Here is a 19,109-nt window from a genome sequence, read left to right as displayed (position 1 = left end):
ATTACTGTATTGATTTTCTATTTATGGAACCTAGTGAAATGTCTACAACACTACAATATTTCACAATTTTCTGTTATCTAGTCCCGGCATTTGGCAGATGCCCTTATCCAGGGCACCTTAGATTTTAATGTATATTTTTAACTAACTAAATCAATTGAGGGTTGGGGGCCTTGTAGACAGGACCAGAAGTGGCAGCTTGGTGGACCTGGGATTCAAACTCACAACCTAAGCAGTGGTCGAACCACTAAGCTACCATATCCCCAATGGGTTTAACATTAGGTCTGCAAAATGTGTACAAAAGTAACGGAGGCATGCTTTGAGGTCAGAGAGTGGTTTGGCAAGATTTATTTCAGAGCTAACAGTCAGCACACGGTGCTTTCATAGTGCTACATCCCTGTTAGTGTTATACTGATACATAATATAGACGTGAGAACCAGATAGAGCAGGTCATGAAAGAATACCTGTTTAATCTGATAATAATAGGGTGTGGTTAATGGCACCCCACCCCCTCCGCAGTGCCTTTATTAATCTGATTCACTGAGCTTGTTCAACATGTTTCAGATCATAAAACACAAATTGGAGACCAACAGACAAGTCACAGAGCATCATGAGCCTCAGCAGGTAGGTGCTAGTACTTATCAAAAACTGGTGAAGACAATGCCTTGATAGAAGGCCCTATGAAATATTTCTTCTACTTTTTTCTTTATTTGCTTATAAAAATGTTATTGAGTTATTCAAAATCTAAAACCTATTTTTAAAAAAGGCAGCATTTAATTGCCTGTAATTATTTTAAACACGATATGAAGTCAAGTAAAGCAAAGAAACTGACACATACTCTAAACCATTGCAGAGAATCTTCCTTGTATACAGCAGCATTCCTCTTAATTGAATACCTGGTCTTATTTGTCTTACTTTACGGATTTCTGTTGACTTCTTTCCTTTTTGTTTTCCTTTCTTTTTTTTCCGATTCTTGATCATTCTTAAATGAATATATGTTTCACAATATCAATCTATTTCTTGCAATCGATCTTAAATTAGGAAATAAATTCATTTAATAAAAATGCAGCAATCTATAGAAATGATATGCTTTGAAGCTAATCAGCCTATGATTGGGTCTTCTCAAGTATAATTTTAAAAAACATGCCAAAAAAAAAACTTCCTCCTTTTTTCCATGAAATGACATGATTTTCATGATTTATAAAAAAAGAAATGAAGCCTGTTTTGTGTTATGCTACAGCATTGTGTGCATTCTACAGATGCCTACTGGAACCCACGGAGGTTAGAGAATTTATAAAGCAGTGTATGCTGGCAGTTGGCACTAAAGCCAGTCATGCCAGCAGTCTAGCAGATGTGCTGGTGGAAGGAGACTTGCGGGGCCATTACAGCCATGGACTCAACCGCATGGGTGTGTATGTAAATCCCATTCCTTTAAATATCATTTTATGTCTTCATTAAGGTAAGAAATGAAAAAAAGTTGATTATTTAAATCAGAAAAAAGTGCATTATTTTTACGTATACCAACAATTTCTTTATTTATTAAAGAATGAAGCTTCAAACTTGTTAAAGCTTTAGTGAAGTTAGTTGTCATTACATTACATACAACACCAGGGTCACATTTTTACTGGCTTGAATTTAATAAATAAAAAATGTATATGGTAAAATCCTTTCCAGTTTCTAAAACCTTTAAGGTGTAGCTGTTCTCTGTATTTGCCTACAAAGTGCTAATACAAGAAAATATTGGTAGTGATACAAAATTCTTTCAAGCTAAAAAATGTTAAAAATAGATTGAAGAAATATGTTTACTATTTTTATATTTGGGTTTTTCTAACCTTATTTCCATTTGCTAAGATTCTTTTTGCCATGTAAATTGTTCCATTGAATCTGACTAATCATAGTCAAGAATTTGAAAACAGCATTACGGTATTAGGTACAATGACTGTACAATGTGTCTGAACTTGTTAGCCCAGTAGGCTTTCACATCCAAAAAAAAGCTTTTTTTATATTATGTAGTACAAAGCAAAGCAGAACTGATGAGATGAAACCTCTTGCAAATGTGTTTATGCACCAGATTTATATGTAAAGGAGACTAAGGCAGGAATCTGTGCGAAGGAGGGTGAGCCGGTGGTGGAAAAGGAGTCAGTGGCTACAGCACTTGTGAACGGGAACAACCTCCTGGGTCCAGTTGTGGGAAACTTCTGCATGAGTTTAGCTCTGAAGAAAGCACAAGATGTGGGCATCGGCTGGGTCGTGGCTTACAGCAAGTCCAATACACCACACATTGTGAATTTAATTTTTTACAGTGAAATCTGTCAGGATATATGACATAGTTGCTGGAAACAAATTATAATTTGAGTGCTAGGAGCTAAAGGTTTGGAGGTAGCCTCTATAGTGATTGTATGTTTTCTTTGGATTTCTGAACTTCTTAACCAACGATCATGATTAATCTTTCCCATGATTTTTTAGAATTTAGCCATGTCGAAAAATATATACTAGGGTTATAATTCATACAATCAGTATGAAATTTGGATTACCATGGAGCATCATGACATAAGGTTTAAAAAAGACTTCTTGGATTTTTTTTATATATTTATGTGATGTTTGACATCATATCCAATTTCTTTTCTCTTTGTTCAGACTCCAACCATTTTGGCATTGCTGGCTATTATTCCATGCAAGCACTGAAACAGAACATGATTGTAAGTTGTACAGCAGTGTGTCTAGTTAATACTAGTGAGCGTAGGTTTGGTGGGCACCATGGCTTCACAAATTTGAAAAAAAAAACATTTTATTGGGAGTTTTACAGCAAATAAAAAAGCTAAAGTTTAATCATCTTGTTGTGATACAGCACAGCAAGCAAGGGATGCAAGAATGACACTCTCTCTCACACACACACACACACACACACACACACACACACACACACACACACACACACACACACACACGTTTGTTTTTCTATACTTGTGATTATCTTCCACTACATTAATTTTAATGCAGTTAATTTAATAATTATATTATAAAGTCATTATGATGGTGTTATCATCATGTTGTCCACCAAATACTGTACATAGCAGATGGTTAAATCTCCTAAAGGTAAATAAATTATGTTCTTGACTCCCATTTCTCTTTCGCTGTGTGTAGGGCATGTGCTACACTAATACTTCTCCTCTAGTGGTTCCTACACGAGGTAAAGAGGTTGGTATTCATCCCTTTACAGTCTTTAGACATCTCTTTATTTTGGTATCTGTAATAAAGTGTCAAAACCACACAGCCTTGACATGACATTGACTTGACTTGACATGTTAGCACAGCGTTCGTGAGCTTTGAAATGGCAATGCACTAATTCAAATACAAAACCAATATCAGAGCTCAGATCCAATACTGATGTTCTTGCTTAAAAATAGCAGTGGAAACGATCAAACAAACAATCCTCCATTATTATTATGTTATTTTATTTATTATTGGCTTCCACATTGTTTTGATCATCACTGGAATAATGAGTAACATGACGCAGTATTCAAAGTGGTCAGAGGTGTTGCTAATGGCCATCTTCCTCTTCCCCTACTCTGAGATAGGCACTAGGCCAGTTGCAAAGTACAGTTTAGGGAAAATTTTGGAATCCATTGCTGCAGGAACCAGTAGTAAAGGATAACTGTATATCTGCTGCTGTTCTCCATGGAGGTGACCCTGTCTATATAACTACCCACCAATACTGAATCCATGTTGTGCAGAAGTATTCTGGCAAGCAGGAGATACAGTTACAGATGCAGATACAGATACATAAAAGCTTTATTCAGACAGCCTACGGCCAAAGGCAAAAAGGAGAAAATCTGCAAGGCGACTAAGATCAGAAACCAGAGACACTCTGACAACAACGCTTGGTAACGACTTGTAAGAAATACAGAGCGTATACTTCACAATTAGTTGGAAGAGTGTATACTGTTTGTTTGATTGTATAGTTGATACTGTGGTGTGTAATAAGTTAAGATGACTTGTAGCCAGGAGAGAAGGGAAATGAAGTCCTTGAAGCATCATGGGGATATGGGCAGTGTAGTTAGATGCCGATTCCAGCAGTGGAATGACACAAATAATACGATAAGAAAAGGCTACCTGTATTTATTGCCTCCATTCTCAGATTATCGTAAATAAATATACAATACACACTAACAAAACACTGCATAACCGGACAGGAGAGGACATACTGATCAGACTGCAAAGATGTGCAAATATTGAGCAAAGGTGAGCACTACTTAATTATATTTGTGTTTTGTCTGTGAAGTGCACATTAGGGACAAACCCTATTAGTGTAGTAGCTCCTGCTAAGGATGGAGACAGCTTTGAGCTGGACATGGCAACCTCAGCTGTTGCTCTCGGAAAGGTAGGCACAAACACACACGTTCACACGACTAAACAGAAAAGATCTGAAGAAAAATAGTGAACTCTCTTTTTTCTTACTGAGAAATCTCTCTCTCTCTCTCTCTCTCTCTCTCTCTCACTCTCTCTCTCTCACTCTCTCTCTCTCTCTCTCTCTCTCTCTCTCTCTCTCTCTGTGTCTTCCTCAGGTGGAGCTTCATGCACGTAATGGCCAGTCTATCCCAGAAGGTTGGGGTTGTGATGCCAATGGTGTTCCCAGTTCGGACCCTAAGGCAGTGCTATCCGGAGGAGGCCTGGTACCTGTGGGTGGCAGTGAGACATCAGGTCTCTATTTTAGACTTGTCCCACCACCATCTTGCCCTCTAGTCATTAGATTCATCACTGTCATTACTGCAGTAATACAGTAAACCAAGCTCAGATATATGGTGACGTTTTCTGTGAAAATATTTATTTAACCTATATGGAAGTAGTCTCAGCTCTCAGCACTGTGTAACAATAGGTTTGTTCACTGGATAAAGACTTGAATCTTTGAGGTTGTAAAAGTGAGTCTGCTTTGCTTTGAGATGTATCACACCACCAAGCTACTTTCATTTCCTGATTTTCCATTCAGTTGGTTTAATCAACTTAGAAACTGATGCTTTCGGTGGTAGACCACCAATTTTTAGTCGAGCAAATATAGGTTAAGCTTTGGTTATTGACTTATACAGTCTTTGACTTATCCAACTTTCTCTTTTCTCCCTGATGAAGTCCTTGCTGACAATTCCTATCAATTAATCATCTCTATATTTTGTTGTTTAGGCTATTTTGTTGTTAAGGCTTCCTGCTTCTTATTAGTGAAGAACCTAGTTGGATTTTTAAAGTCTTCTTTAAACTATGGACCATGGCACCTACACTCCTGTCCTATGGAGATTGTTGGTGATGTTACTGATTATTGATTTTGCATGTTTCTTCACAGCACTCTTGGATCTTTCTGTCATTGACTACTGTTGTTTCCCTTGTCCTACCTGTTCATTAGTTGGTTGTACTGTAGGTACACCAGTGATTAGGCATGTCCTAGTTACCCAAATACAGGGCTCAAACCAAGAGTAGACATTCAGAGCTATTAACTGTTTAAAGACTTAATCTAATATTAGACACAGTGGGTAACAAGAAACACATGTCAGTCACATTTATTTGATCGCTTGAAAATGGGTGGCTTTAATAAAACAAAGCAAAAATATATTCTGAGAGTTCTACGAGAGTTCTGGGTTGTTTATATGGCATGTCATCTCTATCTGTGTGTTAGGAGGTTACAAGGGTTATGGACTCGCACTAATGGTGGAGGTGTTCTGTGGGATTCTCGCTGGCTCAAACTACAGCAGACATATACGCACATGGAGAATAACTGACAGAGAAGCAAACCTGGTATTTACCTTCACACACACACACACACACACACACACACACACACACACACACACACACACACACACACACACACACACACACACAAACACACACACACACATCATACTCTCTTGCTCAACATGTAAAGCAGAAGTTCAATATGTACCATAACCCTCTTACAATCTTCCCTGTGTTCCAGGGTCAGTGCTTTGTGGCATTAAATCCAGAATTCTTTGCTGATGGATTCAATGACAGAATGTCTGATTTGCTGTCTCTACACAGGAACCTTGAGCCAGTGAGTGTTTGTATCTCCTCCAGTCAGAGGAAGACATAAGCAATGGCAACCAATCAAAATGTTTTAGTTTATACAGAGTTCAATAATTTTCCTTTTCAGGCGAATCCACAGAAGCCAGTACTGGTCCCAGGAGACCCGGAGAAGAAACATAACCAGACCTGCCGGGAGCTGGAAGGCATCCCTTACTCGCTAAGTGTAGTCAAGCACATGGTACACATACACACACACACACACACACACACACACACACACACACACACACACACACACACACACACACACACACACACACACACACAGAATCTCACATGCATTAGACTTACACTTATAAAATGTTATACAATTCTGAACAATAAATGGTATTGTACCTTGCAATACATCTGACTAATAACAGCACAAGATCATGGATCAGATATCAGAGAAAACTTATTGGATATCAGATCCTGTAAGTGTCAATAATTACAATTGGGTCAGGAAGTGATTTCTTTTTTTGTTGTTGGAATTGATATTTCTATTGTCTAGTGTGAATTTGTTTAAAGGACTTTAACTATTTAAGAAACATTTTTAAAGTTTTGTGAAAAGAATATCAGATGGAATCGATATCAGCTGATACTCAAATATTTATGGTTGATATAGAGTATGGACCCTGCAGCTTAAAGTGATTATACAGTATCTCATCTTTACACTTTGCCAGTTTGAAACTGTATAACGCGCCCCCTAGTGGACTACAGAGCAAGTGCTAAATTGTTGATCAATGTGCTGTCAATAACAAAAAATGGTATCAAATATTTGTATAATTTAAGTTATTTAGTTATTATTAATTATTATTTTATAAAGTATAATCAAAAATTCTTGCCCATAGAACTGTGTAGGTATTCATAAATAACTATAAAATATCATATCATATCATACATATCATATCATACAATAATCAATTCTTAGAACAATATAAATATGTGATGTAATGTTTAGAGTACTGTGTGTGTGTGTGTGTGTGTGTGTGTGTGTGTGTGTGTGTGTGTGTGTGTGTGTGTGTGTGTGTGTGTGTGTGTGTGTGTGTGTGTTTTCTCTCCCTCCCTGTATTTACCAGAATGACGTTGCCAGTACTCTTGGAGTGTCTCCTCTGCTGCCGACACATAGACTCATCCAGTAAAATGGCAGCCTACAGCTCAGGTGGTGCAAGCGTGGATTTCTAAAATGAAACATAACTATAAATTACTATAAATGAGTATTTAATGTAGGTGCTTCTCTTCCTGCCTGCCTCTGAATGCAGATTGAATTTCAGCTAAATGCAAAAACCACTGCTGTTATACTTCCTATAAACTTATACAGCTATATTAACTGTTAAAAATGCTCAACAAATAAAATTGAATTGAATTGACTTAATTTGTGGAGATGGTTTTGGCAAGCTGTAAACCGTGGGTAAATACAGGCCCCAGATAGCTGTGAGGTAATTCCACACATTCTAAGATCCATTTTTTTAGTTTCTAGTTGTGAGGCATTTTAGTTGTTTTTAAATTTGCTTGTATTTCCTGATATAAGTAAAACTGATTGATTTGAGTTGAGATGGGTGAATTAGTTGGTGGTTCCTTAAACTCCAACATAATATCTCAGTGTCTGATTTTATTCACAAAGGGCCGGTGTATGTGCTGGTAACACACCTAATTACTAATTCCATACCTGTTTAATCAGGTGATTTGGGCTTTCGGTAGACTCAGGTGTGGCTTCTGCTTGGTTGGCAGCCAGGGCATGACTGAAGTGAACAAGGCAGTACATCAGCTTTCATTACATGTCATCAATGTGCAAATTGCAGAGACGTCTATTTCTTAACTGTGATATGGATGAAAGGCCTGCCTATAATAACTAATAAATGACATGAGGAAAACACTCTGCTTAACAAACTAGACATTTTCATTCCCTGACCCACTGATGTTCACTCTCTTGAGTGTTTGTGGAGCCCAGAAACGGTCATGTCGTTCGGGTGCGTCAGACAGAAGCCTGCTCCACCAAATAGAATATATCTAAGGAATTATGAGGACATGTACTGTGCTGCATCACCCTTAACCAGCAACCCATTTAACCAGTTCACATCTCTACCCACTAGTTGCATGAGGGAGTCATGCATCGAGTATGAATAACTGGGGTATATTTTAACAAGCTCTTTTAACCCTTGTTCGGGTCTGTGGGATCCATATTCATAAACATCAATAATTTTGAAAAACTTTGCTTCCTTGTAAATTTGTTGATTTTGTTTCCCACTCATAACTTGATTATATTTGATTTTCTTTTTTTTTTTAATTACATTTTATTAAAAAAACAACAAAACATGAGTAGCACTTTAATTAAAAAATGTGATATAATAAAGGTAAAGGGCAAATATTAACCATATATGCTGTTTATATTGCTTGTAATTGGGATGAAGTAAACATCTGTATAGTATTTTAACATAAAATTTTTGATTGTGTTGAATTAAAAACCCAAAAATGCAGCGGGCCCACCAGACCCACGAACACTGGCTGAGTAAAAAAAATACGAACACCATACAAGGGTTAATGCCATTTGGAAATAATTCCTCATATTTCCTTGTAGCAGAAATTCTAGCATTTTGTCTCAATTTCTATCATAAATTCCACTCCAAACTCTCCCAAAAAAGCTTTTTTTTGGACACAGTTCTTATCATTAGCATGCTCAACAACAAATAAGGCAGATCACATTTAAATATCACTATTTATGGCTATTTGTGGGTAGTAACAGGACAGGAGAAAAGCCTCATTGACCTTTGCACATTTTGGAACCCAAATAAAGTTTTATAAGAGAGAAAATACCACCAAGCTGTATTTTTTGTATATCTATTTTTTCTATATGAAGAGCAAGAAGCAGATAAGAAAATTACGGATGCTTGGAGGTTAAAACCAGTGGAGCTGTGAGGTGACAGAGAGGAGCTCATTACACTCCATGACACCTCTTCTATTAGCTCACACCTCACTGATGCAGTTCACACTTCCAAACAGTGAGCAGTAGCATGCCTCTAAAGCTTTTTAATGCACACTTTGGGGACGTGTCAACCAGCTGTAGTAACTCAAAATTGCATGTGTTTTTCTTTCGTTAGCAACATGCTTGACAGTAATGAGTGATGGATTTTTTCCTCACTTTAGTGAACTTTAGAGCCTGTATATTAGATTTAACAAGTGAATATGTCTGTATGTTGACCGATCTAAAGGTATGTACAGACTAACTCATTTAAAATGAGGAGCCATGTTGATTTGATGTCACTTGTAGAACTCGGAGATGAAGAGACCATCCCTCAGTATGAGGATGTTCTTACATCCTGCTTAGCCACTATTTATTAACTTGCAGGACTTTACGGTATTAGCATATAATGCATATTAGCATTAGTATTTGAGGATGTGTGGTCTACTGGAGAACACACAGGATATGTGAGAGCCAGAGAGCTGTGAGTTTAGGCACGAATGGAGCTGTGATGCTTTCCCAGAGTGAGAAAAATCATTACATACCATCAGTTCACACCAGGGTTCACACACTACTGTATGTCACACCTCACACTACAGCAGTAGTAAACACACACACACACACAAGTAACAACTTTAACAGATCACTTATCACGTGTTTAATGCAAGTATTTAACTAAATTATATACTTTTTAATTGACTTTTTTTTTACAATTATATCCAGTTGTCTCCAGCATCCAAATCCAGCATCTATATCTACAGTATAAAAAAAAACAAACCTGGAACTTCCTCTGGGGTCAATAAAGTATGTATGTATGTATGTATGTATGTATGTATGTATTTATGTATGTATGTATGTATGTATCTATCTATCTATCTATCTATCTATCTATCTATCTATCTATCTATCTATCTATCTATCTATCTATCTATCTATCTGTCTATCTGTCTGTCTGTCTGTCTGTCTATCTATCTATCTATCTATCTATCTATCTATCTATCTATCTATCGATAGCAGTGGTTGCCCATAGATCTATGGACAAATTAGTAGAAAGTATGGTTTTCGCTTGTACTGATTATCAGGCAGCATTCACAACCCTGGTGCTTATCAGTACTCTCTCTCTCTCTCTCTCTCTCTCTCTCTCTCTCTCTCTCTCTCTCTCTCTCTCTCTCTCTCTCTCTCTCTCTCTCTCTCTCTCTCTCTCTCGTTCATTAAAGGTGGTGGAATGGAGCTGCTTGGTGGAGACCCTTGCTGTTTTTAAACAAGTAACTTCTAATGTATTCTAATTTAACTTTATTGTGCGTGTGTGTGTGTGTGTGTGTGTGTGTGTGTGTGTGTGTGTGTGTGTGTGTGTGTGTGTGTGTGTGTGTGTGTGTGTGTGTGTGTGTGTGAGAGAGAGAGAGAGAGAGAGAGAGAGAGAGAGAGAGAGAGAGAGAGAGAGAGAATCCTCTCACAGAGATCCGGATCAAAGTACTGGATCAAACCAGTGACCCTGATGCTGTAAGGAAAGAAAAACACAACCACAGTCCAGATACAGCCATTGCAGCATTTAAATAAATATATAAGTACAAAAATAAATATGTATATGTATACATAAATTTCACTATGTACTGCTTCAGTTTCATATGGTGAAAATGACAATAAAAGATTCTTGACGTGAAATAGCACCATTATTATAAGATAAATGTGTGTGAAAGATGCCTTTACTTGTCACATATACAGTACATTACAGAAAAATGGAGAGAGAGTGGTGGTGGTGGTGGTAGTAAATTCTAGTTTTTATTAGCTTCTAAATGATCTCTGCCATCATAGTAGTTTCACCTTTTCTTCTACCATCACCTCATTTAATCTATCTATAATTAAAAGTACATAGGTGCCTATAAGCAGTATCCATTTTTTTTCTTTAAAGGCAGACATTTTGTTGAATGATTTTATTCTTCATTTGTTAGTGCATAGATTCTTTGCAGATCACCAGTTGCCACAAATATCTACAAATAATTGTTTTTGTAGTTAATTAGACATGTTTTATTAAAGAGTAAGTGTGTTAAAAAAAGTTGTGTTAAAAAAGTGGTGTGTGTGTGTGTGTGTGTGTGTGTGTGTGTGTGTGTGTGTGTGTGTGTGTGTGTGTGTGTGTGTGTGTGTGTGTATGGCAGAGAGACAGAGAATTTGTCTGATATAGACAGGTGCTCAACTCGATAGTCTTCAGCTGTTTCTTATTTTTAGGCTGCTTGTTAGATGAAGGTGTATCTTTGACAGGTTCACATGACTCCATCATTCTGCAAGGACACCAGATTCAAGGGTGCACATGTCTCCTGATAACACGCTAAGTAGGAAGAGATTCTTCTTAAGACCTTAATTCAATAACCAGATAACTTGAGTATCCATCTATCCACTGCATCAATAGTGCATGTTTGATGATTATAGACAAGAATCTTGACACGTTACCTAAAAAAAAAGAAACAAAGAATAAACCTTATTAACTTATAATAAAAGTGACTATGTGACTCTGTAGCTCTGGTTTAAAACTGTTCCAACAATATAGGTCTTATAATGAGAGAAATACAGGTGAAAGTTTTGAACCGGATGAAAACTTGTAGCTAAAAGGAAATGCAGTTACCGAGCAGTTGCAGGGTTTTTTGAGTAACCTGTCTTCTTGTTATACAACTAATTTGGCAAGACATTATTATAAATACGTTCACTTTGAAAAAGCATTCATGTGAATAAGAGATTTAGAGCTTATCTGACATAAACCTTTGACTGAAGGCATCATGAAAGTGTTTCTATAATACGATTAGTTTGAAGTGGTTTTATTTTTTCCCTCGGTAAAGGGAGACGTGCCAAAAACGATTGTTTGTAGTACTCACACCTAGACTGCAGGAGCAATTTAACACTACACAATCTGAAAGATCATAAGGCTGTAATCTTATAATACGTGATATCTTAGAATAAAAGACAGAAATTCAGAACACAGTAATTTAGGAACAAATGCACTGGAGTTTAAAAAGCAGAAAAAAAGCAATGTACAGTATGTGTGGTACTGTTCCTTGTGCCTCTTTTCTTTTCTTTTTTTATTTAAGGTTCATTCTTCTGTTTATTATCATTATTATCTGTAATCAGAGTATCTCCCTGTTATAGAATGTTAACGAAGTGGAAACTGAGCTGAAACGAAGTGAGATGGATGCAATCAGTCAGTGTGTGATTTCGTCCCAGCACTCGTCCTACTCCCCTCACCACAGGCTGTCTAGCTGTCTGTGGTTGGCCAGCTGGTGCTCACAATCACACAGCTGCGAAGTGACTGAGACAGTTTGTGAACACCGACACACAGGAAGCTCTTACATCTGCTGCGAGAAACCCCCTCCACTCACCACACAAACTCACACTCACACACACACATGTTCCACTCTGTCAGCTGAGAGATCAGAGGGACAGCTGGTTCTGCATCTCTAGGCGTCTGATGGTCCACCAAACAACCCCCTCATCCCACACACACACACACACACACACACACACACACACACACACACACACACACACACACACATATACAATCATATTTTAAACATCTCCTCAGTAATTAATCTGATTATTAATTGTCTGAATTTAGCACCATGGATCTGGAGGAACATTGTAAAATTTGAAAATTTCATTGCATACTTGTCATCAGCTGTGACATTTGTATTGATTTTTTTGTTATTGTTTTCTATTTGTGTGATGCAGTTTTCAGGGATGTCAGTGTATCTTCTCATTAAATGGGATTAGTCCATCTGCCAAATTGTGTCGGATATGTGGTCATGTGTCTGTTATAGATTCAGAACTGAAAATGCTCATTGTTAATGAAAACTAATTAGCATGCCTTGATGCCTTCATGTCACCACACTGATTCATACTAAGAAATTTAGGATAGGCCGTTGAGACTCATTTCATGATTATTCTAACTGTTTCCTGGAAGGTCTGTGTGCATGTGTAGCTGCATGTTTTTGTTTATCTCCCCAAAAGTTCCTAGGCCACCATGTTGCTGCGTTCCCATTAGTAGCCTCCTGAATACTGATGCTTGGCGAAAGAAACTAAACAACCCACCTTAAGGCGAAGACTTAAAGACCCACAACTTCACCAAGCACTTAATCTACTGCCTAAAAAAAACATGTCTAGTATGTTTGTTTGTTTTTAACTAGGTTAATAATTACACACATTCATGCTGTATGACTATGCACCCATGGTCCAGTGATTTTACAACAGACCATAAGGGGCAGTGTTGATGTTATTCTACAAGAGAATTACGTGTGCGTCTAAGGCAGGGCTTGGTAATGACACATCAACAGACAGAGAGAATGGTTTTGTGTTGGGTTTTGACTCACACCCTGTTTTTGGTTTCATAGCTAAAGTGGTGTGAGGGAGTCTCGTTAAACACTAATGCTAGGTTATATGAGTGCTATTTATATGTGAGTGAACATTAAATATATAAAGCTTTATAGCTGCAGGGAATTATGTGATCGTCTCAAGTGTTGGGTGGCTAGTTTACCGGTAGCAGTGTGTGTTAGAAAAGTGTAAAACGAGCTGTAAACAGTCAATCCAGTTTGTTATCTGGAGTTTGGTTATGTTTGATGGATCTTCTCTCAAACCTGATAAAAAAAATCTCCAGCCAAAAATTTAAATTATATATCCAAAACTTTCAAAATCTGAAGAATGACTAATGTGCCACTTTTCTGCCTTTTAGTTTTCTTTTGTTTTTTTATTTTATTTAATTTTAATAAAATTTTTATATATATTATTGTATATAATTTTCCGCTCTCATTTCCTTTCCCCCAGCTCTTAGCTAATTGTAATTCATTTAAATCAGTACAACATCCACCTTTCCCAGGAAATAGTCACAGGGATTCTGGAGCCTATCCTAAAACACTTAAGGCACAAGGCAAGGGACTTAGGGCATCCAGGACATGGGGGTAACACTGTGGAAAATTTAAGAATGGCAATTCACCTGCATGACTTTGAGGTGGAAACTGGAGTTCCTGGAAGAAACCATCAAAGCACACACAAGCTCCGCACAGACAGACAGGGCGGTGGAGGGAATCAAAGACAAAATTTCCTCTGCTACACGATTTAAATTAAGAGTTTCCTTTACAGTTGAAATGCTTGATCATCAAACAACACGAGCAGCCACTTTGCCTCCTTTAGTCTGCTATTTCAAACATTTTGAGGAATTTGTACAATTTATGTACACATGTAGACCAAACCCTCCACAAGTAAAGCCCAGTGGCAAAGGTACTTATTTGGGGGAAATGTATTTTTGTTTAATTTTTATGATTTTTCATTGTTTTTATTTGTCATTTAATTGATTTTTATTTACTATAAAAATGATAAAAATTAAACAAAAAGACATTTCCCCAAAATAAGTGTTGTAGTATAACTATCAGGACATCAGTGATGTGTGAGATGAATTTGGTGACAGTACAGTGTATTACAGTGACGCAGGGCTGTCAAGTGTCACGCATTGAGAGTGACAGTCACGCATTTCGGTCTTTTGTCACGCTCTCCGTATTTCTCACGCAGAAAAACTTTTTGACTATTTATCATATATTTAATAAGCCGCAACAAACACTTACAATAAACAACACCACTTATAATATCTCTCTCTCTCTCTCTCTCTCTCTCTCTCTCACACACACACACACACACACACACACACACACACACACACACACACACACACACACATGCGGGGATACGCGCGCAGGGGTGAGGGGTGGGGGGTGGTATGGTCGGGGTTTGGAAGTGTCTCGCTTGCCATGTCTTCAAAACTTAAAAGCCCTGGTGACGTTATTGACTGTTTTTTGTGTTCGCTTTTCGGGTTTTTTTTTCTTTGCAGACGGTCCCTTGGAACCTTAGGTGTTCGCACATAGAGACTTATGTATTTTGTCCAACGCGGAGGAAAGCTGATATTGAGGAAAATTGAGTTGTAGCTGCCTCTCTACGTTACTATGATAAAAAATAGGTGTTATTTGTCTAAAAAGAGTGTTTAGCTCAGGAGTTATTGACTCTGGAAACTCGACTCTGTGAATATGCGGCCAACTTTACTTAAGTTCTTTCTTTCTTCTCCTTGGCAACTGTGAAAGCAATACACAGATTTTCGTTTCGGCATTCTAGCTGCTGCTTAGTGTGTTACTTACGAAAAAAGGAAACACTTATGTAGGCAAGCGAATGACTTTTGGAAAAATAAACTATTAAATGTGCCGATTGGTTGATGTTTGAAATGCATCGCGGGATCCAATGATAGTCGTGGCTTAATGGTTAGAGAGTCTGATTCATAACCCAAAGGTTGTGGGTTCGAGTCTCGGGTCGGCCACGACTGAGGTGCCTTGAGCAAGGCACCAACCCCCACCCCACCCCCCACCCAACTGCTTCCCGGGCGTCGCAGCATAAAAAATGGCTGCCCACTGCTCCGGGTGTGTGTTCACGGTGTGTGTGTGTTCACTGCTGTGTGTGTGTACTTTGGATGGGTTAAATGCAGAGAACAAATTCTGAATATGGGTCACCGTACTTAGCCGTATGTCACGTCACTTGTCACTTGAAAAGCCAGATCACGTGGACAAGCTCAGAGAGCGGTAAAACGGGACGATTTTTTTCAAAAGTGCTGCACGGATTTCTTCAGCAACGTCACTAGAAGCCTAAGGTAATATAAAAATTCATGTGTTGTAAAGATTAACTTACTCGGGCAGCGGAGTTGATTAAGGTTTGTGCATTTAGCAATCTATAACTTAAGTGCTAGGATTGTTCAAATGTATTGTGTTTGGATTATTTCATATTTTCATGTGGAATCTAATCTAAATGGACTGAAAACCACAATCTTTGTAATTACCAAGGTGATGAGAAAGTTTGCAGTGGTCCAGTGGGGAGGATGCTGGGATGTATAGCGAGGTGTAAACCGATGCCATATGCAAATATGATGACACCAAGATGGATGAGGATGGATACCCACAAACTGACTATTCCGTTGCAGTGGAATGGCAGAAGGAGAAAAAGCCAAAATATGGCTGGCCAGTGTAAGCTGCCTCTATCAAGTTTGTGAGCAGTAAGTAAACCTCTAATGGATTTTGTTTTTACAGTGACAGGTCCACTAACAATGTAAGCTGTTGTGATGTGTAACTATACCATTAACAAATAATATTTACAATAGCCACTAAGTGTCCTTAGTTTCAAATAGATTTGGCTGTAAAATGCCGATCTCTCATCCTCCTTTTAACTATTTTTCAGACAACCGATTTCAAACTAATGCAAAGATTAAGGAATTCCTGCGGTTGGACTCTGATGAAATGGACAGGCCAGTGCCTAAGAAAAGGGACACAGTCCCACCATCAAGATATACAGATTCAGATTAAACTGATGCTGAGAACACACTGGTAAGATAAAATAAGATATAATATAATAATACTTTTGGGCCTGGTTTCACAAAATAGCTTAGATTAAGTCAGGACTAGGCCTTAGTTATATTTGAATATCTAAATTGTTTTTTTTTATATAAATGTGCCTTACAAAAACTTTACTGGTTTACATCTTGCAACAAAACAATGACACTGATAGATTTGAGATGTCAGTGTAAGATATTTTAGTTGAACACAAACATACATTTTAGTCTGGGACTAGACTTAAAGGGACAGTTCATCCAAAAATGAAAATTCTGTCATCATTTACTCACTCTCATGTTGTTACAAACCTGTATAAATGTCTTTGTTATGCTGAACACAAAGAAATATATTTTAATAAATGTTTGCAACCAACGTTCAAAGGCCCCATTGACTTTTACAGTAGGATAAAAGAATACTATGAAAGTGAATGGGTCCCATGAACAGTTTGTTTACAAATGTTGCTCAAAATATCTTTCTTCGTATTCATCATATTTTTCATTTTTGGGTGAACTACCCCTTTATTATCTCTAATGACTAAAGTGGTCAAACATGTTGATAAGAAGTGGGCTTCTCAAATCGTTTGTCCCTATAATGTATATAAAACTATTGCAGCTTTTGGCAACACTGCATAATAACTTGTTTTTGTACGCTTCCTTAAAATAGGTGGAAATTTCTTCTGGATTGAATGTATTTGTTGACAGACTGGCTTGGGCTGTGGCTCAGAATGCAAACTCTGCCTCCAGTTTTGTGAGAACACTCCTGACAGCCGTGTTTCCAATTGATGTGCTCCTTGTCAGCAATCTTCGAGGAACATCTAGGGATTCTTGGCCACAACACCAGGCTCCTGACAAAATAAAAGTAGATGCCATCAACAGTAAGTTTCAAGTCAGTTAAGAGTATTGTAGTTCATTGGCGGCCGGTGACTTCCCTTTCGAGGGCCGCGAATATAAAATATATGTTCGGTGTGTCATGTGAACCTATGTGCATCATGCCATCATGCCATTCTCTTGTCAAAATACGTGCCTGCTGCATACGTGTCGAAAGGGTTTATAATAAAAGAGACACGCTCACAAAAAAATACTCGCAAGACACTCACTTAACACTAAACTTTAATTACGCATGAGATTAAGCAAGTACCTGGCAAAACTGAGCGTCTCTTTTATCATAAACCCCTTCAAACACATAATTGACATAAAGCGCCACACTCATTATGGGCTACATACATGTTGTGATGAGCTTCGCATTGTGCGCCCTTGAAAAAGAAGTCACTGTTGTAGTTATGTAGAGTATATATCTTTATCCAGATTATATTGCTGCACTATGAGGTATTATTACATGTTTCTGTTGATTTTTCTACATGCTTTCTGCCTTTTATTTATTTGCCTCACAGGAGCAATATTGCAAAAGTGGCCTTATGTGGTGCCCTCCAGCATTGGTGCAGCCATCAATGTCAAACTTACGGAAATTAGAGGGAAAAAGAAAACTAAAAAAGATTCTGAAACCTTAATGCTCTTTGATGACTGATGGCCACGACTGTGTGTTTGATGTATTCTGATGTTAAATGTTCTGTTTTTCCTGAGCAAAGAGTTCAGTTCATAAGTTGTAATTCAAAATTACTTATGTGGAGTATAATTTGATTGTGTCACATTAATTGTGTTAAAAATTGTGTTTCCATCGCAAATTTGTTTGTAATTGACTAAAATCATATATGATCGGTATATTGTAAAACTGACTGAAATCATGTCTAAAAACATGTAAACAAATTACACAAAATGTGAATAAATCCTGTATGACTTTAATTTGACTATATTGTGATTCACTATAAGATCTTTAAATGTTTTGTATATGAATATCAGTTATTTCCTATATTTTCTACTTATAACATACACCATTGAATACTGTTATCATATAGAACTCATAAGATTTCTTACAATATTTATATATGACCCAAAAGTCCCTTACAAGTTTTATTTGTGCTTTTTAGTATGAAAGTGGCCATAATCAGTCTGGTTTTGTATAGGACATATACTGGACTTACATGAAACAATGACGGTTCCTCTGGCCGATTTAAGGAAGAAAGATATATGTTTGTTGTATATGAACCATATAGTTATTTTTCATATGGGAACGCAACTTTTCCCCTGCAACTCAAATTGCATGCAATACTGACATTGATACTGCTGATACTACTTCACACCTTGTTAACAATTGCTAGATTTTTTAAATTCTGGTAACTCTGAATATCCAGAAAGACTTGATTGTTAGATCCACCAGCTAGGCAACCAGCCATGACACATGCAAAAAATGTATGTAGATACACTCACAACCACATGACTCAACTAAGAGTGACTCAAAACTAGACTAAGCCCACAAGAGCGGTGGTTTGTTCTGTCATTTATGTAGAAGTGGGCAGTCAGATGTCAAGCTTGTGAGAAAAACAAAGGCCACATTCATTAATGCCACATTTGACGTACCTTGGAAGGGCGAAGTCAGAGCTTTCGATCTCGTTGTGTTCAGGGAAATGTGTTTTGTTAGCAACAAACTAACAGTAAACAGTCATCTGTAGAGTCAGTGTTATAGATTCAACAAGCAAATATGTCTGATTGATCTAAATTAAATAATTGAATATATATATTCTATACCAAGAGGATCTCAATCTCAGTTGAGGAGACCACTGCCACATT

At 37.5% G+C, this 19,109-nt stretch overlaps 1 protein-coding gene and 1 long non-coding RNA gene across 2 annotated transcripts; both read left to right on the top strand.

Moving 5' to 3' along the window:
• Positions 1-527: 527 nt before the first annotated feature.
• Positions 528-7,436, top strand: LOC113653906 (uncharacterized oxidoreductase YjmC-like). Its single transcript, XM_027163784.2, has 11 exons — positions 528-621; positions 1,257-1,405; positions 2,069-2,257; positions 2,635-2,696; positions 3,142-3,195; positions 4,280-4,378; positions 4,563-4,698; positions 5,660-5,778; positions 5,960-6,055; positions 6,155-6,265; positions 7,146-7,436. The coding sequence occupies exons 1-11, from the start codon at positions 608-610 to the stop codon at positions 7,206-7,208; spliced, it is 1,092 nt and encodes a 363-aa protein (XP_027019585.2). The 5' UTR covers positions 528-607; the 3' UTR covers positions 7,209-7,436.
• An 8,032-nt stretch (positions 7,437-15,468) lies between these two features.
• Positions 15,469-18,224, top strand: LOC113654045. The gene is made up of 5 exons (XR_003443289.2): positions 15,469-15,692; positions 15,883-16,091; positions 16,274-16,419; positions 17,089-17,299; positions 17,816-18,224. It is a non-coding gene; the product is annotated as an uncharacterized LOC113654045 (long non-coding RNA).
• The last annotated feature ends 885 nt before the right edge of the window (positions 18,225-19,109 follow it).

This window comes from Tachysurus fulvidraco, chromosome 10 (assembly GCF_022655615.1).
Source record: "Tachysurus fulvidraco isolate hzauxx_2018 chromosome 10, HZAU_PFXX_2.0, whole genome shotgun sequence".
Taxonomy (NCBI): domain Eukaryota; kingdom Metazoa; phylum Chordata; class Actinopteri; order Siluriformes; family Bagridae; genus Tachysurus; species Tachysurus fulvidraco.
Note: the sequence above shows the minus strand (reverse complement) of the source record. Positions and strands in the feature narration are given on the sequence as shown.

Excerpts from the sequence above, each read along its gene's own strand:
- LOC113653906 (XM_027163784.2), top strand. Across the intron at positions 4,379-4,562 it reads CAGCTGTTGCTCTCGGAAAG|GTGGAGCTTCATGCACGTAA; the intron begins GTAGGCACAAAC and ends TGTCTTCCTCAG. Across the intron at positions 5,779-5,959 it reads CTGACAGAGAAGCAAACCTG|GGTCAGTGCTTTGTGGCATT; the intron begins GTATTTACCTTC and ends CCTGTGTTCCAG.